At 48.8% G+C, this 27,246-nt stretch overlaps 1 protein-coding gene across 4 annotated transcripts in view; it reads left to right on the forward strand.

Moving 5' to 3' along the window:
* Positions 1-301: 301 nt before the first annotated feature.
* Positions 302-27,246, forward strand: part of Grh (grainy head) — a 133,060-nt gene continuing 106,115 nt past the window's right edge. For 2 of the 4 annotated variants that reach the window (XM_076811170.1, XM_076811172.1), the window contains exons 1-3: positions 305-1,467; positions 4,685-5,006; positions 15,889-16,655. In XM_076811170.1, coding sequence (XP_076667285.1) covers positions 4,944-5,006; positions 15,889-16,655 — 830 coding nt within the window. In that variant the 5' untranslated portion in view covers positions 305-1,467; positions 4,685-4,943. Of the gene's footprint in view, positions 1,468-4,684; positions 5,007-15,888; positions 16,656-27,246 lie in introns of all 4 variants that reach the window. The other 2 variants (XM_076811171.1, XM_076811169.1) reach the window with 2 other exon arrangements.

Raw genomic sequence — 27,246 nt, forward strand, 5'->3', positions numbered from 1 at the left:
GGACGGAGGGATAAGAGGCAGACAGAGAGCGAGGCAGAAAGGAGGAAGGTGGATCAAAGGAGAAAGAGCCTAAATGGGGAGGCGTCGTAGGGTGGCCAGGTAAGCGAAGGAAGAAGGATACGCACGGGTGGAGCGCGAGGGAGAGAGGCGATTCGGGAGCGAGGGAGGCTGACCAGGTGGAAAGGGAGATGCGTGGATAGGAGAGATCGCGGGCGAGAGAGAGAGGGAGCGACAGGGTACGCGTGTGCGCGCATGTGTCCGTGTGTGGAGGAGGGAAGAGAGGGGGATGCGAGACACGGAGCCAAGAGCGGGATGCTGGGAGGCGGCGGAGACGGCGGCCATGTTGCCGTATCCCGAGAGAAGAGAGAACGATCCGAGAGAGCACCGTGAGGCTGCTTCGTTTGTTGCTTGCTGCGGCTGCCCAAACTTTGGGCGGTTTAATTCTACCTGTTGGGCCGCACAGTGCGGGGTAGTGCCGTCGTTTTTCACCCTCGTCGCGTAAGCCACGAGGTCCCAGCGTCGGGTGCTGCAGCGTCGTGGTACACCGCGTCGTCGGTCGCGCGGACATCCGCTCGCGTTCGATCCTGGCGACGATGTCGTCGTGGTCGCCGCCGTCGTCGTCGCCGCCGTCGTTGCCGCTGCCGTCGCTGTTGTTGCGGTCGTCGTCGCCGTCGCCAATGACGTCGCCGTCGCGGTCTACGCGAGCGTGCGCGTGTGCCTGAAGCCGGTGTGCAAGTGTGAATCGTGGACAGACGATCCGGTTTGGAAAAACCGTTCCCGGGGCGATTTCTCCTCGCGCCTCGTGACTCGTCGAAGAGGGGTGTGCACGCGCGAGAGGAACGAACCGCATCACCGGTGACTGTGACTGGCTCGACGCGAAATATGGACCAGATACGAGGAATAATGAGGTGCGCGGAGTGCGGATATTTGTGAGTTTTACGGGTGCTACGCTTCCCCGAGCGGATCCTCCCGCGGACGGCGGGCCGCGTCCGGATCACGAGCACCGTCTGCCGCCGCTACCATTTCGCCTGTTTCCCCGTATCGAAAAGGGCCCCCACGGCGGGAGCCTCGACATCGACGAAACCGCAAAATACGCGCTGAGAACGCCCCGGTTCGCGGCGAAGGTGGTGACACTATCATCCGTTGAGATGTGATCCGGAACACAGGAGGGACGCTTAGTAGTTTGTAGTTGGCCCCCTCCCACCCCAGCCACCCACCCGACCCCACCAGCACCCTCGACCTACCACCTTCTTCCACTCTCCGCATATACGCCCGCACACACGCGCAACGGGGGTGCGCGCGCGCACCATCATCATCATCATCCACTTTACCAGCACATCGAGCCACCGATTCGACTCTCCCTCTCTCTCTCTCTTTATCTGGACGCGCCAACGATTACATTTTTACTTTCCACGGCGAATCTCTTCTCCCAGCAGCCTTTGTAGCTCCACCACCCACCCCTGAGAAGTGAGTATCCCTTATGAGAGCCTGACTCGCCACACGTTCGCGTCCTCTCCGCGGATGTTCACCGGCTACCTGCGCGATGACGCACAGTTGACGCGCAGGTGAGCTGCCGGTAAACAAGTGGACGCCGAGACGTGGGACCATCAGGTTTACTTAGTTTCTGGTTCACTCGATTAGGATCGCGTCGTGCCTGATGAACATTCCAATACACCCTCTACCCTCTCTGATATCGATTCCGCAAAGTGGATTCACGCGAAGTACCGTCGACCACCAGAAACAGTTTCGCCGTTGTCCAACGAGTAGCGCGTTGCCTGTACGAGTGAAATCGACGATGATTAGCATACACGTCGCAGAGTGAATGGAAGCGAATATAATTGGCTCCCGCTTAAATGGTATCCGGTTAATGGAACTACGCGTCGCACAGTGGGGAAATTTTTCGATTTTATTTAAATTACGAACGATAAAGATTTTTTTATTATTTACATTTGTACACTTTTTTCTTTGTTCGAGCATGCCTCTGCTACAGTGTAGCATAGCATAGCAGAAGGGTTATCGCTTCTGACGACAAACAAACATACATAATACAAGCAAACACAGGATCGAAGCTGAATAAAATCGTTTAAAACAGAATAAAAAGGTTTGTAATGTATAACATGTGATAAGAGTAATCTTAGACAAGACACACTGGATCGTGTTTAAAAAAATGCATATAATTACAGGATTAGCAACTATTAGCAATTAATAATTGCATTTATAGAATGAAAATAGTCCAACGTAAAATAGGAATGAAAATCATTGCAGGATATTATGGGATTTATAAGTATTTTATGTAATGAAATTGATTCTTATATGAAAAGGTTATTTCTAAAACACTACTTTAAAAATTTTATAAAATACGTATTAAAAACCAAAACCCAATTATTTTGAGGACAAAAAGATATCTTACGCACGACCAGGAATTGAATCCATGCCTTGAAATTATTTTCAGATCTTTGGATAACACAATATGTGTTTGAAGCAACTTGAAAATCTGGATTAATTAACCTCACATGAACATAAACATTTGCGAGTCTATAGGAGCTTTGTATTAAAACATTTAACAGTAAAATTGGTGGCATTCGATACTCATATAAGTTCTTCAATTGACATTTGCATTTATTTTGTCGAAACCAAAAGTTTATTTTTGTGGTTTTGGCCATAAAATCGCGAAATTTCCCCACTGTGCGTCGCTCCAAATGCATTGCGTTCCGCCAGGGTTTATATAAGCGGCGTCGAGAGACGACAGGCATTTGGAGAACATTCTCGAATGGTCCTCGTCGTCTATACGCAGCCTCTCGTTCCCCCCCCCTCTCTCTCTGTCTCTTTGCTTCTCCAAGCCGCAGAGACACGTGCTAATCGCTTAGCCCACGTAGAGTCTCAGGCCCCCGAAGAATCGAGCGGAGGATCGTTCCCACAACCGAAACTCGCCACTAATTCTCACTCCCGAAAACACTGAACGGAGGACACCTCCGCCATAAAGCTGGAACGTTCAGGTAGTAAAATGGGAGCGTCGTTGACTCCGTTTCAGGTACCGCGGGAGGATTCCTCCTCCCGACTCGGTGTCCCGAGGGACTTGGTTCTGCTCCCCGAAACGGATATCCGTTGGAAATACGGGGAAGCAGCCTGACTCTCACAACTCGGTATCTCTTGATATATTCACTGTCGTATCACTGGACGGATCACGCGACGGCCATGCTCGAAAGACCGATCGATCAGGCCCAAGGCGCACTGGCGGAGACCGCGGACCCGATAGAGACGTGGCCGCTACAGGGCGCGGGATTCGGTGATCATTCGAGTCCGGAGGAGCTCGTTCCTCTTCGAAAGGCTCGTCGGAGTCCTCCGTCTCCGGAGGCATCGTCCACTGACGCGAGGCGAGGGAGTACAGGTACTTGAAATACAAACGGACCCACGGAGGTGGGTCCAATCTGATGCAGGGTTCCCTTTGAGAATCAGGTTAGACCGGCCGAACCTGCTCCTCTGGCTTCTCGTCTCCGGTCCGCGGTTGTATACCGGCCTCGTGTGTACCTACTCCTCCCCCCCGGTCGTCCCAATCTCCTTCTTCCGCGTAGTAGGTAGGCACCTACCTACTTCCCGCCACCCTGCTCGCCGTCTCTCTTCCTCTTGGCCCGTGTGCAGCCGGTTCGCCCTCTTCTTCGTCGCGATCCTCGCGCCCTGGCCTCCCCCTGGCCATCCGTGGAAAACGATAGGGAAACTCGATGAATGTCCGCGACGAGCAGCGTCTCCTCGTTCCTCGACGTCATCAGCGGCTGCCGCGCGCACTCGATGGTCCGGCTTCCTCGTTACGTCTATTATTACACCTGTCTATCCGTCAGACGGCCGGTAGCAAGCTGAATTCCAGTTTTACGCGGCCTGCCCTCCTTCAACCCACGGCCGCGCACGCGGTAGTAGGAGGAGACGAAGGCGCCGGGAGAAGAGGGAACCAACTGGTTTTACTAACTATCCACCTGGACGACGCTGCCTGGAGACGGAGAATTCGTGGTGTCCGACTGGTTTGGCCAACGTCCACGGATTCCCCCGGTCTGGGCCGCCACGTGATAACTGAATCAACCATCGAACCTGCTATTCTGGCTGACAGGCCTGCGCGCGGCACGGATCCGCGCCCGCGTATATGTAGCCCCCCGATGGCCTTCCTGATTCCGAGCGATCTCGTTCTTCCGCTCGGTGGACGTCAACACCTGACTCGCCGGGGCAAAAATGCGACTCCCGCTTCCTGTTGAGCCGACTTCTTCTCGATATACCAGTCGGCCGGTTCAACGGCTCCCGTACACCCTGACAGATGGGTCCCGCGTCCTTCGGCCGCGTTTAGGGGAACCAACAGCGTCGAACGGAACGTGTTTCGGCTCCGCCGAGCGAGATTTTCACTCTCGGCCTCTACCTGCCCCCGTTTGTCTGTCTGCCATCGGCGCCGGTTTATTGCACCTGTCTATCAGAGCCGCGGCCGCGAAACCGTTTCCAGTTTGACGTGCTTGCCCGCCCTGTATCCACTTGAAATGAATGAAACCAGCTGGTCCCACCGATCGCGACCGTTGCGCAATCGTGGCACGCGCGGCCTGCGAGATCGGCGCAGATCCTCCTCTGTCTGCGCTTGTCTCTCCTGCCAGCTCGATTTCCGATATTCTGTTATTTTTTTTTTCTTTGTTCGGTCTCTTTTGATTCGCAGGACCCAACGCCCGCCACTCCTCCCACGTTAACGATGTGCCATACAAGAATCAGCAGCCTGTGATACGCTACCCCATGTGTGTAGAACCATTCGTTCGCGTAGACGTAGTAGACAGTTAGTCGACGACTAGGGTACCATCGTACGAAGAGGGATCAACGTCCCGGGGGATCAACGGGGGCGCGACATCGAGACAGCGGACCGTACAGGATCTCTCGCCACGATACGACGAGGAAAGAGAAGTGGAAGACAGCGCGGGAGAATGTCGACTTGCACCGACGAGGCCGACAACGCGCCCCTGCACATGCAGGAGGCTCTGTCACCGGTTAGTCAAATCTCTCTTTCTTACCATTACCGAATGCCAATCGACAGCTGATAGATGGTACACCCGGTCCAAGTGGCTATTAGGTTGTTGCAAATGAAATGATCGTTTCTGATTTTTTAGTTTAAACTATTATTTGACAAACCTAACACGCATTTCATCAATCGAAATAGTCACCATCGACTTCGGTACACTTCTCCCAACGCGAAATAAGTGCACCAATGCCTTTCTGAAAGAAATCCAGAGTACGAGAGGCAATAAATTCAGCGAATGCAGTTTTTACATCCATTTCTTCTCGAAACACTTTTCCAATCAAAAAGCTATCTAGGTGCTTGAAAAAATGGTAGTTTGTAGGTGAGAGGTCAGGAGAATAAGGAGGGTGAGGGAGAACTTCGCGCTTCAAGTCTGCTAACTTTTTAAAAGTTTGTTTTGCAGTGTGTGGTCGAGCATAACACACCACGTCTATTGACCAATGTCGGCTGTTGAATACGCAGCTTCTCATACGTGATATCAATTTCTTGACAGTATTTGTCTGAATTTATGGTTTCACCTCGTTTTAAAAATGAAAAATGCACAACACCCCTTGCTGACCACCATACAGACACCAAAATCTTTCGCGGAGGAGGGTTCGGTTTCGGCATATGTTTTGGGGCTTCATCTGCATCCAACCACTGTGCAGAACCTCGTCGATTGTCATAAAGAATCCATTTCTCCTCGCCAGTAATTAGTCTATGTAATAGGCCTTCATTATTACGACGAGAAAACAAAGAAAAACTGATCTCCAAGCGGCGGATTTTGTTATTTTCAGTAAGTTCATGTGGGACCCATTTGTCCAGCTGTTTTACTTTCCCCATGGCCTGTAGATGTCGGGAAACAGTTGAATAGTGAATCTTAGTTCCCACTGCGATTTCGCGAACACTTAGGCGTGAATCCTCTTCAACCATGTCTTTCAAAATAGTGTTTTTCTGTTGGCTTATGGCCGCCAGGCATATTTTCGAGGTCCGAATCACCATAACGAAATTTTTTCGAACCACGCCTGTGGTCCGATCACTTGCAGTACCATAGCCGAAAACAGTATTTATATTCCGCGTTGCCTCAGTCGCACTGTGACCAAGTTTCGACTCATACATGTAAATTATTCGAATTTCCTTCTTTTCCATGATCAATTAAAACGGTTTTTAATTACGTACACTGCGCAATATAACAGAAATTATACAAGCCAAATCACGCGTGAGACGTGTACTTTTCAAATGATACAAACACAACACCGAGAAGTTTAAATTGTAGAAAACAGCCATTTCATTTGCAACAACCTAATATATGCAATTATTTATTTCCGTAACTATCCGGCTGTTCACTCGAACCACATGCACGCCGCGCGGAGAAGTGGAAAGCGAGTGTTTGTTATTTTATAAGCCAGCGTTTCAGTGGCGATAGGTATGACGTGAGGAGAGCGAATATGGCGATTTTTATGATCAAGCTGGGGGAAATGATTGAACGGCCCCCTGCGGCGAGGAGAGTTTGTTCAAACAAGCTCGTAGCTGCGAACAGCTTGAAGTCCCTTCAGAAAATCTTCGCGAAGATTGCCCCCGACGGTTGCCCCCCGAAGTCGAGACACCTCTCATTGTCCTCTGAATACTCGAAATCGCTCGTGAAGGCATTACTCACGGCGCCCGTGAGTCACACTCTCGCCCCGCCGCAAATTAGCAATTCTTCGTCGCAACTTCTTCGCTGCAGGACCCGACGAATTTTCGGGCCGTTCCTGCACAAAAGCGTGACACGTTCCACCGCGGGAGGAGAAGAAACGTAGCCAATGGACGGGAATTAACCAGGCAGCATTGACAAAAAGTGTACATCTTTGTTCTTCGGCTGGGTTTTCGCTTCCAGGCCGAAAAGATTGACAGGCGATCCTCGATCTCTCGGTCCACGAGGCAGACTCGTCCATCACTGGGCGCTTGGCGTTTCAGGGCCGTGCCAGACAGAAGTTCCACGATGGAACAACACAACCGGCAATAATCTTACGGGCCGCCATTCTCGTTATTTCGCGCAACGGGTGGTAGCTGGCCAACGGGGGCGGCAGATAGAGAGAGAGAGAGAGAGAGAGAGAAAGGGAGGAAGGTGGAGGAAGGAGGAAGGAAAGGGAGTGAGAGAAAGGGAGGAAGGTCAACCGATGACCCGCACGAAAGGCTGACCGTGAAGTATGATTGCATTCCGTGAATTGTCGAAATCGAAGGGGGCGTGGATGCAAGACCTCCGCGTCGTTAATCACCGATCCCCTCGGAACCCTCGTCCCTGAGAAAAACCCTCCGAACCCCTCAGCGGTATTTATATTTATCCGAATCTACCGCGCCGTAAGCGCATCAACCGGCGTTTACTTCGCCCTTTGCTTATTCCAGCCTCGCGCGGGGAATTTATCTCTTCGACGCAACGCTTATGGACCACGGAATGCAAGTGCAGGCTTCCGTTTCGATAAAACGCAGCTTTACTTTCGACGACAACGGGTTAATGCCAAGCATTCGTAAACTCGAATTTAGTACACCATTTAAATGATTGTGTAATATCGAAAGAAACTCGAGCAAGAAGCCTCCTCTAGAATTCTAGAGTCTTCTATACGCTTATCCTAGAGTCAGAGTGAGTCACATGTCAATTACGAAGGAAGAAATCGTTTCACCTGAGGAGATAAGAAACGTCCCTTCGAAATAATAAAAAATCATCGGTGTTTTAGCAACTCGGTGCCTAATTGGCAAGTGTAGGAATATTTAGAGAGTAGTCGGCGTAAGTCGCTGTGGATTCTCGCGGACAGGTTAATGCCTCTGCGGCGCCTACTTTTCGGATACCTACCGCCGGCCTTCTTAAACGAATTCCGATAGTTTATCGCCCCGGGGTGTTACACATATATGTGTATGCGTGTCCTTCCCGAATGGCCGCTCCTCGACTCCGGAGAAGCCTGAAAAGATTTTTACTGTCACCTGGCCGCAGGTTTTTAACCTCGCACAATGGTATACCTGTCGCTTAAAAAGTGAAACTCTGCCGGACGAAAGCCCGTTATTTGCGCGGCGTCCCGCCGCAACGAGACGGCTCCGTTGCCCGTATAAGCGGCTACCCCCCTAAAGGATCTTACGGGGTCCCCATTACGGGGCCAAATCCCTCGTGGAATTATTACGGTTGATTTCAGCTCCGCGCTGCCGCTGCATCGGCCTTCCCAACAATGATAGAATTTACGATAATGCCGATGGCTTTCGCGTCGCTGCGTTTATGGATCGGCATACCTCTTGTCTTTATTATCATCGCGTGAGCTGACGGGTAGTAATTCACCTCTCGGTATTTCGAGCTGCCGTCCACGGCCACGATCCACTGGGAAATGGGTCATCTCGCGCGAGTTTAATTCGATACCGAACGGAGTTACGGGTTGAGTGGATCCTCTTAAAAGATATGCTTTATTGACTCGTATCTTCTCGAGGCTCCCATTGTAAGTCGACGGGTACTTTCAAATTTTCCGTGCCCCGCGATTATAGCAGCACGTACTTCGCTCCTCGCACCTTGCACCGAGGAGTCGATTCTGAACAGTGGGACGAGTCTTCTCCCCGAAGCGTCTTTATTGGAATCGACGTGGAGAAAGAATTCGAATTCGTGCATAAGGTGAATGTCCAAATCTCTGCTCATGTCCCCAGTTCTGCTCATTTCGTATTTTTCTTATTATTATAAGCGTCACGTTTGCACTATAGTTGCGACAAAATAATTCTAAATTATTTGAACATTTAAAGTGCAGCTTCAGCAACGAAAAACTTTTAAAATGAAAGACTCATTTTTCGACCGTGTTTTAGCTGGTTGTGGTAAGGAAGAGGGTCACTATTAGTATTAGTCACTATTAGTTTTTGCAGTAAAAGTTCTTATTTAATAACAAAAACAGATACCGTATTGTGCTGTGGATGTAGATTTTTTACTATTTTTGATTATGTTAAGTAGAAAACAGGTGATTAGGTTTAGGGCCAAGTGAATCACCGTCGTGTCCACATTTCTACTCACCAAAATTTTAGCAACATAACCTGACAATTCAATATATGCTGTAACCTCTATTTTCATTCGAAGGCATTTTAATTTTTGTTTATCATTATTTTATGCTTTACTCTTGTGTTATAAAACATCTCGATAAAAGATGTAACTTATTTTATCCTGAAAAGGCAACATATTATGTGAGCAGAAATTGGTAGAAATAGTGAGTAGAAATACGTACATCGCTATTTTTCGCGAGCAGAAATACGGACATTTAAAGCATTATATTTAATTACAAACTACTAGTAGTTAAACATCTTGAAATATCTTTCTTAAACAGTTTTCGACTGGTTGATTTATTATTAAAGAATTAATCAATTACTCTGCAAATTTTGATCGCAAACAAATTTTTCACACCTTCTTTCTGACCTCTTAAATGAGCAGAAATTGGGACATTCACCTTACGGTTGAATTTTCCATCCTGCAAGAATCCACCATGGGTCGAACCTCGACATTCTTTCACCCGAGAAGCGAACGGTACGTTAGCCGTCCCATTCGTCCCACCGTAGCCGCTCTCATGGGCAAACCTGCGAGAGCGAGGGAGATGGGAAGGACGAAGAGGAAGACGATTTTACCCGTGCACGATGACTCGCCGGATTTCACGTACCTGATACTCGTGGTCGAAGGGAACGCTTTTCGGTCGGCGATCGTGCTATTCATTATCGGGGCAACCGGCAAAGATTACTTAATAGAATCCAGGCGACCCCCGCGACTTTGTTTCTTTATGAAATTTCTTTTCTCGTCGATCCACTCGAAGGGCCCCTGCTCGCTGGGGGATTTTCATTCGCCTCTCCGGGGCCTTCTCCCTCTCAACCACCCAGGGGATTAAACCGCTTTTAATTGAGACAAGTCGCTATCAATTTTTTGCCCCAACCACGATGGCTGCCGCGAGGAATTCCACTGCACTGGATTTTCGGCGCTTCGAGCGTTTCGCACGCGATTACTTCTCCCATTTTAATTGCTTTGAACGTTAGCCTATTCTGCACGGGCGAAACTGTTTCTCCGTGCCTTCTGGTTCCATCGCGAGGGAATGTGTGGCAAAGATGATATTGCGGGGAATATATGTGTGACGAAATTAGGGAAAGCGGAGATCGTCTCGAAGGATTCGGAGGGGCGGCTGATTACTTTTGCTTCGATAAAAAGGTGCTCGCCTCCCTTGCAACCGTTTCCGAGCAGTGTATAATGGGAATGGAATAATGGCGGCAAGAAACGCGGCGAGAGTTGTTCGGAGATATCAATCAAAGATAATGGCGGACGGTGGGATTTTTGTTCTGTCGTTCGCCAGGGAACGCGACCCCACGGATATCGTAAAAAAATGATTTATTGCTCTGTACACACCGGGCAGTTGTACGGGACACGTGATAATTACGTGAATAATATCGCGATGCCCGGGTGTCAACAATATTGCCTGCTCCTTGCTCATGAATTGTGATTGATGACGCTGATGGAAGAATAAACGTTCGATGAACGCCTGCAGATAAAGGCTACGTTCTTTTCGGCTTCGGCGGTACAAGAAAAATTTACATACGTCCGTTTTAAAGAAAGTTCCGGAGACCGTATCACTCGGAATCGAGAAATTTTGAAGTTCAAAAGGAACACTTAGACGTCGACAGACTGGAGGTTCGAAAATTCGAGGAGATCGAAGCGCTAGACAGATAAACGCTTCTGCTATCTCCGTTTTACGCTCGCAACGGAGACGCCGATGTATTTGAATACAGTGCAAGTGAAATGGCAAGTATCAGAGGAGAAATAATTCACGACCGTGTATAATGATACTATCGTCAACAGCTATAAACGTTCCTTAGCAATTCCATTTACCTTCGCCCGCGGGCATATTCGCGATGCCCGTTGTAGAGAGGCAGAAAAAAACGAACGTATCGCGAACAATCACATAGATATTTTCATGATTACCAGGACTCGAAATAGCGGCAGGAAGTCGCCGAGCGTAAACGCATGGACATAACTAATAACAGTAATTTATTCCGGATCCTAGGTGTGCCGCTTTCGTTATTCAATGGAATTTTTTAATGAGACTCGCGAAATTTCGCACCGTAACGCGCGTGTTTGCTATCCACCAACTATAGCATCACTTAACAATAATGTAATTTGAATTTCGACCGTAAAAATTGTTCTAATTAGAAGAGATGATTTCGGCACACTGGTTCGGCCAATTAAGTGATTAAGTAAAAGCTATTTTGCAATTTTGAGAATTATCAAATTCCAACGGAAATCTTCAAGGAAAGTTAGATAACCGAAGAATACTGCGTATGCTTTTATACAATGGTCGCGTTTGCTAGAAACATGCGACGTGCGAGTCGGTTGAACGGTGACTGAGGTAAACAGCAGACACAAGGCAAGAGCAACTAGGGGGTAAACCAGAGTGCGGCCAAGACGATGCCAAGAGCGGTGAACGTTAAAGGTTTTGAAATAAATTGGAAGGACGAAACTCCAAACCTCACAACCATACTGCCATGATACCACCAATTATTGCTTATGTGGTAAAAATCCATCACTCATCTATGACGTCCAAAGATATAATTACATAACGTTGGCAGTAATATGTAATAATGGTCAAACCATAGAAAATAAATATATAAACGAAAATTCTAATAGAAAGACTGCATCACAAGGCATTACTCCTTCAATAAGGTTGCGTAATAGTCCTGTATTTTAGGTGTTTCATACCCGAGATGTACGCTCGGTTGTTTAATCATATGTAGCGTTTCTAATAAAACTCTCTGATTCCATAGCTTTTATTTAATTACTTAATCGACCGAACCAGTGCGCCGATATCATCTCTCCTAATCACTTAACAATTCCGCACAGAAGAGAAACACGCTGAAAATTCCGCGGATTCCTTTTCCCCCGCCGCAGAGCCGCCACTCGAAACGCTCGACAAACACCGGAGTCGAAGAAGCAGCGAGAAGAGAGAATACAATTAAACGAATCCTAACGGGAGTAAAAACGAAAGGAGCACCGAAACGAAGATGCAGACGGGGGAGATAGCAGGGAAAGAAACTAAAAGGGACTAAAAGAGACTAAAAGAAGCTATCGCCGTAATAGAAACGGTGACAGGTGTTCCCTAGTCACTGGAGCGAGAAGGAGAATTCCCCGCGAGCACTCGCGGGCCGATATAACAAGGATTCAACTGACTGATAGCAAAAACCCCCCCGACGACCCCTGTGCAGGGATCGCGGCTGCTCGGGAAGGGACGCGCAGGGCAGGGGGCAACAATGAACGTTCCTCGTGGATAGGCGACAGCGCACGACCGGGGCGGGGGGCAACGAGCACTGGTCGCGTAGAGAGCAGCGAAAGAAAGGCCCTTAACGATTCCGCGTATCTTCGAGCACGCAGCTGCGTATTCCAACGACGTGATCGGCAATAACCGCGCGCGACCCGCAGAAGAAACTCCCGAGGACGAGGAGGAGCGGTCGTGTGTATCCGGTCGCTGAGGTTGCCCCGTTCGACCGAGCGACAGACACGTCTGGACGTACCCCGGCGTGCACGACCTGGAATAGTCTCTCACGGGCCAGCAGGCCAATTAACTGTTATTATCGGCCGGTTCTTGCTCGCCCTGTAAACAGTAGCGGGCCTAGGCAGCGCGCAGAATCCGCGGCATTCGCTTCCGATCCCTCGAAACCACGCCGGGGCCACCCTTTTTTTACTACGCAGAATCGATTCGATCGCGTCGCGTTCAACCCTGACAGGGCACGGTGCTTTCTAGTGCTTACGGTGCCTTTGTTAGCGCGGTAGACGTTTCCTATTTCGAACCGTGCAGAGATTGAGTTTGACGAAGGTAATAAATTTACTGGATGGCACATTTTTTTTTCTTATAAATGACTGGGAGATGGTGTAAAAATGACGAGACGAAGGCAGAGTTGCGCAAGGAGCGCGGCGCGAGAGAGGCTCGCGGGTACGGCTTAATCTTGTCATCGGTAGGAATCGAGCGGACACTTGGAAATCAATTAAATCGAGAAGAAAAGGCGAGGAGGAGGCAGTGGCAAGGTCGGAGGCGCCGAACGATGCCATCCACGAATAAGCCAGCCGGCTAAAATACTATCCCGGTGCCAGCGGTTACATAATCGTTCACCTTGACAGCGATACTAGATTGAATCTATAGTACAAGTACGTCGTTGAACCAGCCCGTGTACACGTTATTTCATAAATCCCGAGATAACATCCTCCCAGAAGCACTACGAAATCGTGAAATATGTATTCGTGCGCGGAGTACATAACGAACGCACGGGTTCGACTCTCCCTGTCTCTTCCCCTCGCGGAGTCGTTGTCAACCGCGTGTGTAAAACGTCGTAAAAAGTAATGGATTCAGTTCCAGGGCCTCGTGAGTCAACGCGGTACCGGCGCGGCATCGACGATCGCGATAAATTTCCCCGCTGCTCGGCCGCGCGATTAGATTTCGAATGAAGTTGGTACACGAGGCCAGCGCGGCTCGACCCGTCGAGTACTTAACGTCTTGTCGCGGCCGCGGGAGGCTTCGTAATCGAGCTGATTAATGCCCATTTAAGGGATCCAAGACCTCTATCTTCGAACCTGACGCACGTCAGTGTTTGGACGCGTCATCGGTACCTGAGAGTTTTTGGGGGTGGAGAACATCGGGGCAACTCCTTCGAGCTTGACGTCCGCAGAGGTAGCGGAAGAGTGGAGTTGAAGCTCGAACGAAATCTGATACTCCTGGTGTTTCTTATCGAAGATACGATAAGAAAGACCCAGGTACAGGAGTTCATTCCGAAAGTGTAATCACTGACACAGATGCGCAGATGGGTTCCGAAGAAGAAGGCCGGAGGTGAAGTACCTCGTTTCTTCCGCCATCGTGTTTTCCCTGCTGAGAAAAAGCTAATGACGATAATAGTAAAAGGCTGTAATGAAAGAAGGACTCTCAGTACAGAAAGCCGCCGCCGCTGCCGACCAATGAATAAGTGTGTCGCATCCCGCTAACGACGTCGTTTGGAATTTCCCACATTGGATTACGAGAGGTTTTCCTCCGCGGCGGAGCTGAATTATCGTAAACTCCTTTTCTCCGGCCGCTCTCCTCGAATCTCGATCCTTCGATCAAAAAGCACGCGACGCCATTTACGATCGCGCGATAGCACCGCAGGGTCGATTAACGTAATTAACAATATCGTGAGTCATCGCGCTAATATTCGAGTTCCACGGCGACTCGCTCGGCTATCAATTAGGTAACGCAGGAAACTATCCTTGCCTCGGACAGAGACGCCAGGACTCGCTGTATACTTCTTCCATCGGCCGTCGTAAATCCTGCGGGCCGATTAATGACACGCTCCACTCCGTGCCCTTTCGTGTACGCTGGCTGTTACAACTCGTTTTGAGAAGCGTTTCGACTCGTAAAAGATTCAGAATCCTGACGTTTATGCATTCAATAGGCTACGGATACCTTCGCGAAACATAGTACAAGTCCGAGGGGGCTTCTGTAGTTATAAGACACTCGATTATGAAACATACTCTTAGAGCGGCCTGAAATTTCTTATCGCGATTAACGATAGGAAGAACGATCCCGTGGATTCGTGAAAAAAATGGTTGCTTTGGACAGTGAATGGAGGAAACGCGAGAACGGCCACGTCATCCGTGAAGTTTTATCAGAAAGCCGCGGATGATGGTCTCGCCGCTTTCGAGTCGCGATCCCTAGAGACGATTAAGTTTTCTTTCCTCCTCGTCCAATACAGATCCGCGATCATCTCGGAAATGAAAGTGCACGGGACCGAGTCCTTCCTGAATTTCGTGACGAAAAAGGATCACTTACGAGGCGGCAGACCGCTCTCGTAATCGGTAGGTAGAAAGTCAAGTGGAAGGTGCTCGGAGTGCAGTGATCCTTTGATCTTTGCCCACGTTAGAGGGATTAATTATCACGAAGCGTTGACTTGGACGCGGACTGGTCCCGGCCAGGAGTTAGCCGCGTGATTTTTATTGCACCGTTATTAGCATTCGAAAATGTTAAGGCAGGTTACAACATCCGAGGGAATATAAATGTCCGTGTCGCAAACCGCCGGCTGGGGGCGATTAATGAAATTTGAATTTCGCGCGAGCCACCGTCGAAAATATTCACCGCAAAAGTTATGGGATCGTCGATCGGCATAAGTCGTTAATAGGAAAGTTCAGGATCTACTCGAGAGGCTGGTAGTAAATTGAAAAAGCTAAAGTGCGGTCTCGGTTTTTCTCCTGAACTTCGTCCACTGCAGACTTCCTGAAACGCGCGATTAATTACGAAATCGGTAAATTATGCAAGCCTCTAACCTAAAGTCGATCTTCCCGATACTTGCCCATTCAGATCTGAGACTTTCACGAAACTCTCGACTCGTTTCTACCGTCACCTGTCCACAAAGAGGACCCGGAGTTATTCACAGAACGCTGCCCTATTATTAATCCGCCTCTGGCTTCAATCAACCTGTGCTCCCCTTCGCAGCACTGGGTCTACCCTCGTCAAATGGCCTCCCAAAAGAATCGCCACTCGGTACTGAATCTCCACCCTCAATGCCCACATTCAAACTTCGAGATCGGCCTCTTATTCTTCACGGTGTCCTTGAACTCGACCACTGGTTCATTCTTTAACCCTCTTTAAAGCGGAATATGATATAGAAGGAGGTGTTTCGCGGTAGCTGTTGGGAAATTTAGCGAATTTTACGCTCTGCCTAGCTTGGCCTGGTAGAACCGAATGCCCCCTAAATTATGCTTGCCAGCCACAGCTCTCCTCGCGTTGACAAGGGGTCAAATGTGATACAGAAACACTGTATAGAACTATAAGTGCTATCTAAGTCATGCACCGCGAGATAACTCTCACGATTCACGGTGACCGTTGTAGGTGCAGGAGGGCCCAGTGTCCCCGGCGTCTTCCTCCCTGAGCAACCAGAATCAAAACGAGAGTGAGCAACAGGTGTTGCTGGCGACGATGCAGCCGGTGAACGTACTGGACCTGCACGAGCCAGCGACGGTGCACACGCTCCACTCTAAGTACCATCATCACCATCATCGCCACCACCATCACCACCATCATCATCACCACCAGCAGCAGCACCTCCAGCAGGACCCTGACGACGTGCAGCAGCGCTCAGCGGAGGACACGGACGGGAGGGTGACGCCAGGTAGCGAGGCAGCCAGCGGCAACCCGACGCTCGGCGTCGGCGAGCACAAGATGATCGATCTCATCTACAACGACGGCCAGAAGACCGTCATGTACACCCACGACAAAGAGATCATCTACGAGAACGAGGCGGACCGCGTGCAGGTGGTCGAGTACCCGCCGCCCCCGCCCTCGCCGCCGTCGCCGTCGCCACCGTCGTCCGTCACGAGAGCTGGGCTCCTGCCGCCTTCCTGCGTCACCCCCAGGTCCGGCTCAGCGGCCACCGCCCTCCACTTGCACCACTACCCTCAGCTGCAGCTGCAACACGAGGACGACCTTCCGCCCGGCGTGCGCCACGCGGTGAACGCCACCGTGCCCAATTGCTCAGCGGCCACCACAACCACCACCGTTCTGGTGCTTTCGGAGCTGGTCGCAGCGGATCCTACGGCTGGTGCCGCCGCTGCTCAGCAACTCACCCTCACCGCGGCTGCTGCCTCCTTACGCGCTGGGTAAGTCTTCATTTTTCTTTATCACTGAGGAGTTCTTCCGGGTGGTGGGTATGTGGGGAGCAGTGTTCCTTTGAATCGCTGTCTTATCTTCTTTGGAACAAGAGGAAGGTAGTTTTTAACCACCCCTCTTTCATGCGGATTTGAATACATTCAGGTGGTGATTTCTTTGATATAGATTTGTAAGTCGAGGCGATTCGAAGAACGCTGATCTAACGTATTAGGCGAATGGAGTGTTCTTTATATGTACAAAGGGATGAAAGGTCTGCCAACATCGTGCTAGTAATTCCACGCTCAGATTCTCTGTAAAATTGCGATATTCAAGCTTCGGCTTGAATTCAGGCAATATAATTTGAATTTCGACCGTAAAAATGGTTCTAATTAGAAGAGATGATTTCGGCGCACTGGTTCGGTCAATTAAGTAATTAAATAAAAGCTATTGTGCAATTTTGAGAATTATCAAATTCCAACGTTTCGGTGAGTGGTTGTGACCATTTTCAGGGAAGTTAGATAACGGAAGAATACTGCGTATGCTTTTATACAATGATCGCGTTTGCTTGAAACGTGCGACGTGCGAGTCGGTTGAACGGTGACTGAGGTAAACAGAAGACACAAGGCAAGAGCAACTAGGGGGTAAACCAGAGTGCGGCCAAAATGATGCCAAGAGTGGTAAACGTTAAAGATTTTGAAATGAATTGGAAGGACGAAACTCCAAACCTCACAACCATACTGCCATAATACCACCCATTATTGCTTATGTGGTAAAAATCCATCACTCATCTATCACGTCCAAAGATATAATTACATAACGTTGACAGTAATATGTAATAATGGACAAACCATAGAAAAGAAATAAAGAAACGAAAATTCTAATAGAAGACTGCATCATAAGGCATTTTCGTTTCTATATTTCTTTTCTATGGTTTGACCGTTATTACATATGACTGTCAACGTTATGCAATTATATCTTTGGACACCTATGAGTGATGGATTTTTACCACATAAGCAATAATTGGTGGTATTATGGCAGTATGGTTGTGAGGTTTGGAGTTTCGTCCTTCCAATTCGTTTCAAAATCTTTAACGTTCACCGCTCTTAGCATCGTTTTGGCCGTACTCTGGTTTACCCCCTAGTTGCTCTTGCCTTGTGTCTACTGTTTACCTCAGTCACCGTTCAACCGACTCAAAGCATACGCAGTATTCTTCCGTTATCTAACTTTCCTTGAAAATGGTCACAACCACTGATCGAAACGTTGGAATTTGATAATTCTCAAAATTACACAATAGCTTTTAATTAATTATTTAAATGACAGAAATCGTCTCTTCTAACTTGAATTCAGGCGCAAAGTACCTCGGCTCAAGCTACCCGCTGTGTTGGAAAAGTGCGAGCTGTCACTGCAAATACCCGCAGAAGCCTCCCTGCAACCGTCCACTCCGTCTTTATGAAAAAGCTACTGCAACGCTACAGAGCTGCTGCGAACGGTGTGATTTCATACATACATTTCGTACAAAACGTTTAATACATCCCCGCGGTACTTGCCGCGTATTAAAAAGCACTCTGTACATTTAATAACGCTATTTACACATCAGCACTCCTCGAGCCTCCCATGATACTCGCCGCTTTACGAGTACTTCGCGATGCACGCATACATACGCGAGTTCCTGAACGGTTTGCAAAAATTCCTGCCGTCGAGGAACCTGTTCACGCCGGGAGGTTTCCCCTCGCCGCTTAACGCTCAAAAAGATGTTACTTCGAACGTTACACTTACCATACGTCATGTATAGAATTCGAGCGCGAGGAAGTAAGCAAAGAAGAGGGTACACGGAGCACTCCACCAAATTACCCGTCCCCTTTGAAAGAAGCAATCCACCCACTAAGCTCCGTCGATCGTCAAAGATCGAGTGAACTTTGCTCAGAAAAAAAAAAAAAAAAAAAAAAACAGAAAAGAGTACCACGTCGAGTTGCCGAGTCGGCGGTGCGTTTCGACACGCAGCGAGAACACGCTCACCGAAATTCCTCTCGGATGGAGGAAACCTATATCAACGGGCGTGCTAAAGAGAACAATCGCGTTCAACGAGACGGAAAAATGGAATTCCGCGGCCACAACGAACCATGGCAGCGCCGACAATTACCGATTCGTAGTGGAGCGCGGCGCGAGCCGATCGGGGCAGCTTGTATCCAGCGCGGTCTCGCGCCTTAATAAGCCGTAAAGTATCGCGAAAAGTGTCTCTGGACGCGGGACAGTAGCAGGCCGTGCTCGCTGGCACGGAAAAATCAAATGGGCCTCCGTCGTGCACGTTGAAACGCCGCGTTCACGCTATCGGGCCCGTGTATCAGCGCCGACAATTAACAATTATTGCGCACACCTACCCGCGAGCGGCTCGGATAAGTCACGTTGCACGCGTAGAATTTATTATTACGACGAGGCGACGCGCGCGCGCGGCCCTACCGCGCCACCCAGCCACGGTGTCCTGGGTGGACATTGAGCGATTATAGCTCCTGTCGTATCGGCAACACTTGGCTGATCTACGCGTTATATTCTAGTCTGATTCTTAGTTTAATAGGGAGTGGTCGCGATCTGTGCGCTGCTTTGAAGACTTAGGGATTGGCGGGGTGCATATGGCTTGCCATAAGAAAGTCACTTACTTCCTTTTCCTCGTGTTTACCTGTTCTAGACGTTTACGGTGCAGCGCATTCTTTCCTCTGTTTTCGTAAGGCATAGTAGTGGACCGCGGCGTAATAGTATCCCCACTTCTCTTCCTCCTGTTCCGCGAAGGGAAAAACAGTTTCCAAGAGGAATACCTGAAGAAATCAGACTTTCCGCGGCGTGAAATTTGGACAGCTCTGTATGCGCGTGAGCGGCTTGAATAAACAATCGACAAGTCACACATTCCGTGTACCGTACCTGTCCGCAAACACAAATGTGTCTCCAGAGCCGCGCCAAATCCAAAACGCCCGTTAAGATCGAGATCTACTAATTTGTTGCGTCTCCCTATCGCGCGTGTATCGCCGCATATCATCGAAGAACGGCGAAACATCGGTAAACGCGCGGGAACAACGTTCCTACAACCACCGTATATTTAGAAATGACGTGCATCCGCTGCGTTTCAAACGCTCAACTATGCGCGCCCGTCGAACCGTGACACAATGAATAATCGGGGGGGAGAAAAAGAAATGGGGAATAACGGTCACGCAAGGAAAACCACGAATCGAGGAATTCGCGCTCGGCGAAGGACTTCGTCCGCGCTGTACGCGAGGCGGGAGCGCTCGGCTTTGGAAACGACCTGTACGTACACGGGACCACAGGAGTATCGCGGACCCAATAACCATTAAACGCACACAGAGAGACGAACGGCCGTCGCACACCTTGCTCTTTTGCAGTAAATAAAAATCAACTGCAATTAATCGGCGGTAAGATATGCACGCCGAGACCTTGGGGGCCTCGAAAACAACCGTGTCTCTTTCTCTCCGTCCTACGTCCGTCCGTCTCTCGGCTGCTTATTTTTCGCTCTCCCGATTATTACAAATCGGATGTTTGCGGAGCGAATATGCGCAGAATCTCTGGCCCCGCGATTCGGCCGCTCCTCGCCTTTTCTTTTTCACCTTTTCCCGAGCGGCGCCGCAGTCTTTTTGCATCTCCGTGGATAGAACGCGCGGCTGGGAGCCCGGAGGAATCGTCCTCTCGATGACTCGGGGGTCTCGTCGAGCTATCGACGCGATGATGTTTGAAAATTCGAGCTCCCTTTCACTTCGTCGCGCCACGGTCGTTCTTATAATCTGAATATGCGAGGGGATAGGTGGAAACATCGCTTCGCCCGTAATGGACGCTGTTCGCGGATCTTCGCTCTGAGATTTTAATTGGAAGGATACGATTATCCAAGGAGATCTGAAATCTGAACTTTGCTGGGGAACAAAGGTTCCTTCGCTCTGGAAATTGTGAAGACGGCTCGGGGAGTAGGTGTGTCGCGCGTTTAACTATAAATAAATGATGCCGAATCGCCCTCTGATGTGCGAGGAACCCGATAATCAGATTAACATCGGCTGAGGCCACGATCATCCTCTCGTCAGTCGACGTGGAAGCTGTCACGAGCCAGATTCGCCTGTGCAACCCCCTGTAAGCTACTTATTCCAGGGCTTAACCACACGCGTCAACGAAATCCGACGCGGATACTCAATTCGTGGCTGTTGAATCACAGAGGTAACCTGCTGCTCGCGCACTGAGAAAGAATCAGCCGAGAAGAGAAAGAGAGATATTAATTCAGGCACTGACCTTGAGTCGCGTTACGAAACGTCAGTGACTTCGTCCTCCGAAGTTTTTACAGCCTCGTCCTCAGTGTTTTCTCTGCTCGTTAATAAGAACACTTTTGTATTGTTAATGCGGTCGCTATAACTTACAATTAGTAGCACTTTGCAATCGGAGCATGCAGCTTCCACTGATGCAGCTCCCCTGTTACATCGTTCCACTCAGCATTGAGTTTCTTAGTTGGTAACGAAGCTACCAAGTGGCACGTCCACCAAAGAAACCGTGTCATGAGTTTTAACTTCAGCTACTTCAGTGTACAGTTCAGAAAGTCCCCAACTTTTGACACCGTGTCTTCCCGGTTCACGTGGTTGTCGATTGACCATCGCGCACCGCTCGCAACACGTACGACCGAGTCCGTGTTCTCACGTGTCCGGGGGCAGCGATTACGACTTCCTTCGCGTTTGGTACAAGTGCGTACTAAGTGTCCGCGGGAGCGGCCAGGCGGTTGGGAAATAAGAAGCTAAATTGCGATACGTGGCATAAAATTAAAATACGAGAGGAAGAATAAGGCCCCCGACGAGGGCGCAATCAAATTTGCATATATTTCGCGCGAGTCCTGACCGCGCGCGCCCGTTGCCCCCGCCGCCGCGCCCGAAACCAAATTACCCGTTGCCCGCTTTAACGTTCCCTCGTTTCTCACGCACGAAAAACCTTTCGTGGAAAGCATCCTTCTTTAGCCGAAACACCGCCGCGGAAGTTTTATCGAGCGTCGCCGGTGGCATACGACGAAGCGCGAGATCGAAACGAGCACCAGTCATAGGGTAAGTCCGGTACAGTTCGACCACCGGGAGAGTCCGGCCAGTGTTGATATTTTAAGGACTGACGCAAGGAAGGGCACTGCGTGTCATTGATACAAAGGAAATGGATGCGCTTGTTGTTGATCTTGCATTGACCATTGTCAGAAATCCATATTTAAATTATAAGAAACGTTTAAGACTTTATGCGAGCCTGAAAGTTTTTAGACGCAGGTACTTACAGTGCTGATGATATTTGAAAGACAGGTAAGTTTATGTACACTATTCCGATATTGGGGGATATAATATGCATAAAACTACAGTCGCACTCCAACAATACGTATGTAATCGTTTTTAATTTATTTTGACAAGGTGGTCGATCACTCCCTTGATTATGGGATAGTCCGACCACATTAATGCGGGACAGTCCGACTACATTAGTTAAATTTATAGGGTGTCTGAAAAAGTGTAACTATCTCGAAAAATATGAATGGTACGAAAAATTGTTCCAGACGGAAGTTGTAGGATGTCAAGGGGGACATAAGGTGAATGTCCCAATTTCTGATCATTTAAGAGGTAACTCGCCATAAAGAAGGTGTACAAAATTTGATTAATTCTTTAATAATAAATCACCCAGTCGAAAACTATTTAAGATAGATATTTCAAGATGTTTAACTATTAGTATATGCGGGGAAAACTATTTCGAAATCTCGAAAAGCGACGATTGGATTAAGTGCGTGCGCTGCGTTAGTTTCATGATACTAGATGCTTCAAGTACAAGAATGTTTGCGATTTACGTGGAAAACTGAAGAACAAATAACATATCAATTAACTTCTTCGTGTATTATACTTTTCGTAAGCTACACTTTTTCTTATTTTTCAAGGTCGGTCTCACCCGTAGCGGGTGGACGCTCTAACCCCAACATGCAAATGAGACCGACCAGTTGCAGTGCCAATGTTTTTCGTTGAAAATGAAAAAAAATATTTTAATTTATCGCACACAATAATTTATGTATACTCTAAACTGCTTGCGCTTTGCTTTAATTTCTACGAAACGACAAAAATGTGAAAAACAAAGATGCTACGATTTCTTTTTCAAAAAGTGGTCGAACTGTCCCGGACTTGCAACATACCTACGTATTGCGACCTCGTTACGCTACCATTCCTTCTTTAACGCGCCAAATTACGGGCCACCGTAGTCCGTAATTAAATTAATTGTAAACGCTTGGAATCATCGAAGTGTATGACTTGTAGGTACTCGGCATGCTAGGCAAAGTTTGGTAGAAGAATCGTGGATGAAATTAAAAGTGGGAGCTGTTGATGCGCCAGGGATAAAAGTCTAGAAGGTAATTTTAAATCACCACTGCCGCGGAGATCCCCCGAAGACGCTCCGAAAATGATGGGACAGAAAGTAAAACGAAAGCAGCAAGGAATCGGGACATAGCGCCGCATCAGCCTTCGCTTTTAACAGCGCAAAAACGGCTGGCGCGTTGCAAATCTCGGGACGAAGCGTTGCGAGCCGGCCGTAAACGCAGACACGGCCCGCGGGGAGGTCTGTCAAATAAATAATCCGCCGAAAGCGTGCACAGCACTCGCCTCGCGCGTGTATTGTTCGCCCGTGACGTCACATCCGCGAAAACACTATTATTACAGGCCCCGTTCACCCACCTCCGACGCATTAACATAGATTACGCGCGCGACCCTCGAGCGGTCGATTCCATCTTGGCGGATTTATTAAACGAAGGCCTGCGCGCTCTTCCCATCTGCGCTTTGCATTCACGTGCAGGCAGTCGGGAGAATTTCCCCAAAGAGATACAAGAACGATTAGAATGTTTAGCACACGAGCAACTAACGTTTTCATCACTTTCGAGGTGAATGCAGTAAACCCTTTGTATTCACAGTAGAACAATGCTACATAGTCAGACAGGCAGTGAAACTGACGCTACTTTCAGGATCGTGAATTCGATGCACGATATGTATCTAGGTACGTGATACTTTGAGATCGAAACGTGGTTTCGTAAAGTGAGGGAACATTGGCATGTTTTTGGAACATTTTGCTTTACATACAGAGTAAAGTAGCCGAATATGACGACCTCTCCTAATATGAGACCCCAGCTTGTCTCCGTTACAGAATTTTTTAATGTCACAGGGATGCTATTTCTTTACTAACTAACCGTGTATTAGTTGTTTTGTCTGAACAGTGGCGTTGTAATCAATTGAGCGTCTTGAGCAAGCACATATCTCTGAAATACGTGGCAGAAAGTTTTTGAAGTGGTTCGATTGAATTACAAATACCTCTAAAGTGGTTGGTGTATAATAATTTTCACAAATACTGTTGTACAGTGCCTGCAATGGAGTTTAAGTCTTACTAGTTGTATATCATTAAATGACGAAGACTTAACTTCGAAGTTATTTAGTAGTTATCATGTTATTGTTTCCTAATATGAGACCCGTGAAAGTTCTACTGATGAGAGTGAAGAAGAAATTATTCTGAATGATGAAAGTGATTAAGAAAGAAAATTATGATACAGAATGCTTGTTTTGCACAGGTCTTTATTCTTCAGATATGCTAGGTGAACAAGGGATGAAGTGTTACGATGGGCGTGGTGGGCCCACGAAGACTTCGGTAGTGAAGAAACAGATTTCACATGCCGACTTTATAAAAAAAGAAAGAAAAAATAAGTTTTAGGAAAATACAAACTGGGTCTCATATTAGGAACCCATTTTTTTATCTGTGTATTTGAACGACTGTCGTTTTTATTTTATTATGAAGAAACCGAATTTTGTTGAAGAATACATATTCTACTTTTAAAACGTGTATCGAATTTTGATAAAAGTGTCCTCAGTCAAGAGTTATAATGTTTTTAAGAAATGGGTCTCACATTCGGCTACTTTACCCTAATATAAAAATTAACATTTGTGCATTTGCTGTAAGAATCCTATCATAATATTGCATCTTTTCTTAATGTTTTTATCCTTTTCCTTCTTTAACACATGTTAATTAGCTCGGTTACAGGGTAGCTTAGGCACATCTTACCGATAAATAGCAGCACCAACTAAAGTTTTGCCAATCTGAACTTACGTCGACACTTAAATTTGTTTCTTTTTAAGTGCAGTACACTCTCTTTTATATTCTATTTTAAATTGCATTTTTAAATTTCTTTACGTATCCTATTATAACAGTACATTGTTTGCGATTGCACTAAAACTGTGGAAATGCATAAAATTTCTGCCAATGTTCCCCCCGTTCACGGGAGCTACTATAAACGTGGTTTCTAAACTTCTATTCACACACCACGTGCCCATAAATCGCATCAAGCACGTTCATATCAGTGAAGGCGCTCTACTGCCACATTGTTGACCCCCCAGTGCGATACCCACAACCCAGAATCTCGCTGATTGACCCGCGCATAAATTAACCATCGAGCAGAAACGATATCCAAGGAACAGCACGCGGGATGGGGAACGCGGAGCAGAGAGCGTCCAAGCGACGAGCGGGTAATCGCGGAAGCAGGAGATCACCCGCCCCCGAATCGCGTTCGAATTTTCGTCTGACCAGGGGCCACGTTTTCGTATGCGCGCCAAATTGCCGTAATGACGGTGCGCCCGGGTAAAAAGCCGCGCGTTCGCGGAAAGCAGAATGTAAGGCGGACATGACCCTCCCCGCCCACCTTTCGGGCCCCTCTCTGTGCCCCCCCTTGGTCGCTGGTCGCCGAGGACGCTGCTTCTTGCACAGCTCGGAGGTGCCTTTGATCCGTCGCGTTTTCAGCCTCGGATCGCGGGCCCCCAGCCCGCCTCCTCGCCCGTATACATATATGCGCGGTTCTCGAGTTTTTGCGGCTTCCGGGGACGCGAGACCGAAAAGGAGAACAATGTAAAGAAGAAATTATTATGTCGTGCTGGTACATCGATCGATAAAAATCGCCCGGGGGACGGGGCCGCAGCTCGTTTGAGCCGTTGCGAAACGAGCGGCCATCCACGGCCAGGAAACTCGGGGCCAAAAATAACGAGAGCCTCTTACTTACGCCTTGCTTGCGCCTCCGCGTTAATTCGATCCTCGGGGACGTTAAACGGACGGGGGTGTTTAAAGTGTAACGGATTATCCGCGAGCGATCGCCAGGCGCGGGTCTCGTTGCGCGAAAAACGTGATCGGTAATCAAAAGCTGGATGCAAAGCACCTAGCTGCCTATATAAATTCAGTTACGATGGTGAGAAGTAGTCAGGCGACTTCTTTACAGCTGGTAGGCCGAGGAAAGGTGGATTTTTATCGCACAGTAATCGACGAGGACACGGGCAGAAACGTGTCCACGTGACGCGCGGAGGGGAACTTTTCCACGGTTCCTCGAAAGAACTCTGGCCGATTTTTTCCTTAATGAAACAGGACTTATTACGCGTGCCGGAGCGTGACGGCGCGGCGTATCGCGATACCGCGCTCATAACCGCTCTAAAATTAGAAACGTGGTCGTCGCTGCGGCGGATTTCCCAATATCCTACGCGCCGCGCGCTTTTTCCCCTCTTTCACCATTTTTTCGGTCCCCTTTCTTCGCGGTCCAGTCGGCAGCCAGCAGCCGCGCGTTACACCGCCTCTCCCCTATCGTAATCATTCACCAATGGAAATCGTCTGACGTAAAGACAAATTCTGTTTGCGCCGGTGAGTGATTACGATACGGTTGCATAGGCCGCGATACCGGCGGCGTGTGTGTCTGAGCGTGTCGACATATTTCCCAGCGGCCCTCCGACGATTTTTTCCCGCCGCGTTATCTGCGCCGCCGGATCTGCGCGTGCACGGTCCGATGGAAAAGCTTCGGCGAGCGTGCGCGCAATTTTCAACGGGAAGGAGAGGAATCCGCGGGGAATATTAATTCGTTTCCTCTTCGTTTCAATCGCGGAATATTAAGCGAACCGATAACACTGGCCAACCAGACCACGGAGCACCGCGCCAATTTTCTGATAATCCACTCGACGCCGCGTGCTCGAATTCACTTCGCCTCTCGGCTAGCTTGGCTTTCACTTTCCAACGCACGGCACCGAAAACACGCGTACAGCAACCCATCCGTTTTAATCGAACATTTCTATCCCGAGCAATTCCCCTCCTCGTTTCGCGATACCTAATAGCCCGGCGATCCTGTCCCCGCGATTTCCCGAACCATTTTAATCGTACTTGAAATGGACGCACGTACTGCCTCGCGGCCAAAGAACTCCAATTAGTCGTCCGCCGTGGTGTCCTTATGCTGCCTTAGCCAGCGATAAAAACTAATGCCGAAATAAGGGAAGGGAAGGAAGAAGCCGGGGTGGCACGGGAGCCCGGGGCTGCGTGAGTGCGTGCGCGACACGCGTGCAAGAAAATCATCACCGACACACATGCCCTCACCGAGCAGAAATCACATACCTAAACGTATTACTCATACCGCGGTGCCCAGGCATCCTGCGTGCAGCTCTTTCCCTCCAGAGAGCCCCAGTTGATACCTGGTGAACTTTGTCGGCTGCATCGCGATCCACCGTTTTTACCATGGATTTGCTCCGCGTCTCTCTGCCGTGGCCACGAGCGACGAGAATT

The sequence above is a fragment of the Andrena cerasifolii genome, chromosome 4, assembly GCF_050908995.1.
Source record: "Andrena cerasifolii isolate SP2316 chromosome 4, iyAndCera1_principal, whole genome shotgun sequence".
NCBI lineage: Eukaryota > Metazoa > Arthropoda > Insecta > Hymenoptera > Andrenidae > Andrena > Andrena cerasifolii.